The sequence below is a fragment of the Aplysia californica genome, unplaced genomic scaffold, assembly GCF_000002075.1.
Source record: "Aplysia californica isolate F4 #8 unplaced genomic scaffold, AplCal3.0 scaffold00214, whole genome shotgun sequence".
In the NCBI taxonomy this organism is placed as follows: Eukaryota; Metazoa; Mollusca; class Gastropoda; order Aplysiida; family Aplysiidae; genus Aplysia; species Aplysia californica.
The window spans coordinates 634,044-636,543 of record NW_004797484.1 but is presented as its reverse complement, the minus strand read 5'-3'; the positions used below and the strand labels follow the sequence as shown (position 1 = coordinate 636,543).

Sequence of the window (2,500 nt, the reverse complement as noted above, 5' to 3'; positions counted from 1 at the left end):
TTAAGAGTGTGAGACAGATTTAATAGGGGTAATTCTTGAACTAGTGTTATTTGAAGAATTATCTCGGTTCTCTACCCTCTGGGCTCTGGTGTTTTTCAGAAGCTATTATTATGGACTGACTCTGAATAAAAGAGCATGAAATTCTTACTATTCCTTCTCTATGTCTTCTTTGGATGTAGTGTCATGTTGTGAAATTTCAATTTACTCTATAACTGTTTTCTTCACTACGAACCATTATGCACTACCTTGACCGTTCTATGCCCTGAACACACACACTTGAATTTGCAATGGTGTAAATCTAGCAGTTGTACCATGAGAGCTCCAAGGTATGAGTCCTGTACACTCAGGGTCCTGGGATCAAAGGGCTGATGTTATGATAATTGCTACATAAGCTGTAGCGTTTCATCATTACAAACTTTTCTTTATTTGCCTTCAGTGTCGCAGTCATCTTGAGAGTGATGAGACGATATTTGCCGACAAGACAAGGGAGGTCAATTCGCTTAATGACACCATCAAGGAAATGGTACGTGCCAAATTATTCATTGTATGGTATTGGCATTTTGGGCCATGTGTGATTCAACTTTCTTTTTTGTGGTTGGGGGGGGGCTCCAGTCCTCTTGTCCCTCCTCCACCTTGATGGCGACTAACCAAGACAAGAGAAAACGAGCACCACACAAGAACATTGCTGTTTATAAAATCTTGAATATATCAACATTCAATTTCTCTCTTGATTCTTTTTTTGTGGTAAGTGTTTTACGGCGCTCACAACAGGACAGTGGCGGTCGAAGCCTACTCTTATCGATTTTGGACCACCAGGAGTTCTTTGACGTGCTCAACTTGTACACGGAACGTCCGAGATTTTTCGCCCTTGTCAGAGAAGACTAGGTGTAGATCTTTCCCACCAGAAGATCAGGGGTGTGGCTAAAAGACAGCAGTAAGGAGGAGCCAAGGAGTAGAAGTAGAAAGGTTGCAGAAAGAGTCAGGAGCCCAGAGGAGGGAGCAAACTGGGTGAGGGGTGGGGGCAGAAAGTGGAGACGAAAGCAGACGACAGAACATTGTTAGAGAGCGAGAACAACCCAAATAAAGAAGGGTGAAAGATTGGGACGATAGTGGAAAGCAATGAGCAAACCACAAAGGAACACCCGCCAACCATCCACTTTTCATGACATAACTAAACGACAGACGGAAAACAAGGGTAATTGGCTTATTTCACTGATAAAACGAAACGTTATTATTTCACTTCAATGAAAACTGTCCACCAGTACCAGCTCTCATGAAAAGTTCAGTGTGTTACATTGCGTGATACCAAAGTAAAGTGCATGATTTCTAGCTGTCAGAACCACAAACTTCACATGATGTGTCTACCTACCCAATGACTGAAAGTATGGGACTGCACGTTGAACACTACATGAGGGTAAATAATAATGTAAAGAGCATCATCATCATCATCAAAATAGTAATAATATATACAGCAGAGAGCAAAAAGCTTGACCCTTGGTTGTATTTCCAAAATATTTAATGGCACATTCAACGATTTGAAAAATAGGTGTAAATAGCAAAGTTATGTTTCTTTAACAAATTGCCCGAAACAGCACTTCTTCAAACGTTGTCTAATGGCTAAAGTGCAAGTCCTTAATGAGTTAAAGTAAAAATGCTTGCACCACTGTCCTTTCAAGAAAATTTGTAAAAAGAGGGTTAAATAATGAAAGACAACTGATTATGCAACACTGACCCTGTTCATCAATATCTTTGACCAGCTGCAGAAAGCGGGCATCTCTCCGCCAGTAGTCTGGAGCCCAGCCACCAGGTATGATCAAAGCACACAAATCCTGAGGTTAAACAACAGAGAAAAAAAAATAATTTAATGACCAAGACCTGGACTGTCAAACCTATGTCAAAGCAAGACCACTCTCAAAAGGTGTTTATTCTAGTGATGAGAAGTCCATCAAGACAACAATGGTCATTTAGTGTGGGGTGGAGGTGGGGTGGGGTAACACAGATAGATATTTAAACTACACAGGGAAAGAAAAGAAGTGCCGGTGGTGCCCTCCAAGCAACCATGCAGAAAGATAGTGTGGTCCTACAAAAAAGGGACTCATACAGATGTATCACACAGGCAACAGGACATGACGATTAATATGAATCAGATTGATTAAAAAGCATATGACAGATAAGATGAGAAAATAGAAATGATATCTTCATCATCACTTTTAACTGAAGAAGTTATCATTGTAAAATGTTCTAAATCAAAGGCTTCAATGGACTTTTAAACAGTTACCAGGCTTATTCTAATTTAAGACAACAAGTCACACAAAGAGAAGATAAAAAAGAAGGAAAGAAAAAGGAAAGCGTAAAAGCTGAGCTTACAAAACTCCTTTAGTTTAAAACTTTAGAATCATTTTTAGAATCTTTATTAGATATTGAAATTCATAATTCAAAGTCACCTTCCCTTAAACTTTTTCCTCTGTCTCTTCCCAATATATATAAATATATAAGTATA

General features: G+C 39.2%; 1 protein-coding gene across 3 annotated transcripts in view; it reads left to right on the top strand.

The window, feature by feature from the left end:
• Positions 1–2,500, top strand: part of LOC101856807 (kinesin-like protein KIF27) — a 45,469-nt gene that overhangs the window by 15,148 nt on the left and 27,821 nt on the right. For all 3 annotated transcript variants that reach the window (XM_035970050.1, XM_035970049.1, XM_013083146.2), the window contains one exon: positions 437–523. In XM_035970050.1, coding sequence (XP_035825943.1) covers positions 437–523 — 87 coding nt within the window. The remainder of the gene's footprint in view (positions 1–436; positions 524–2,500) is intronic.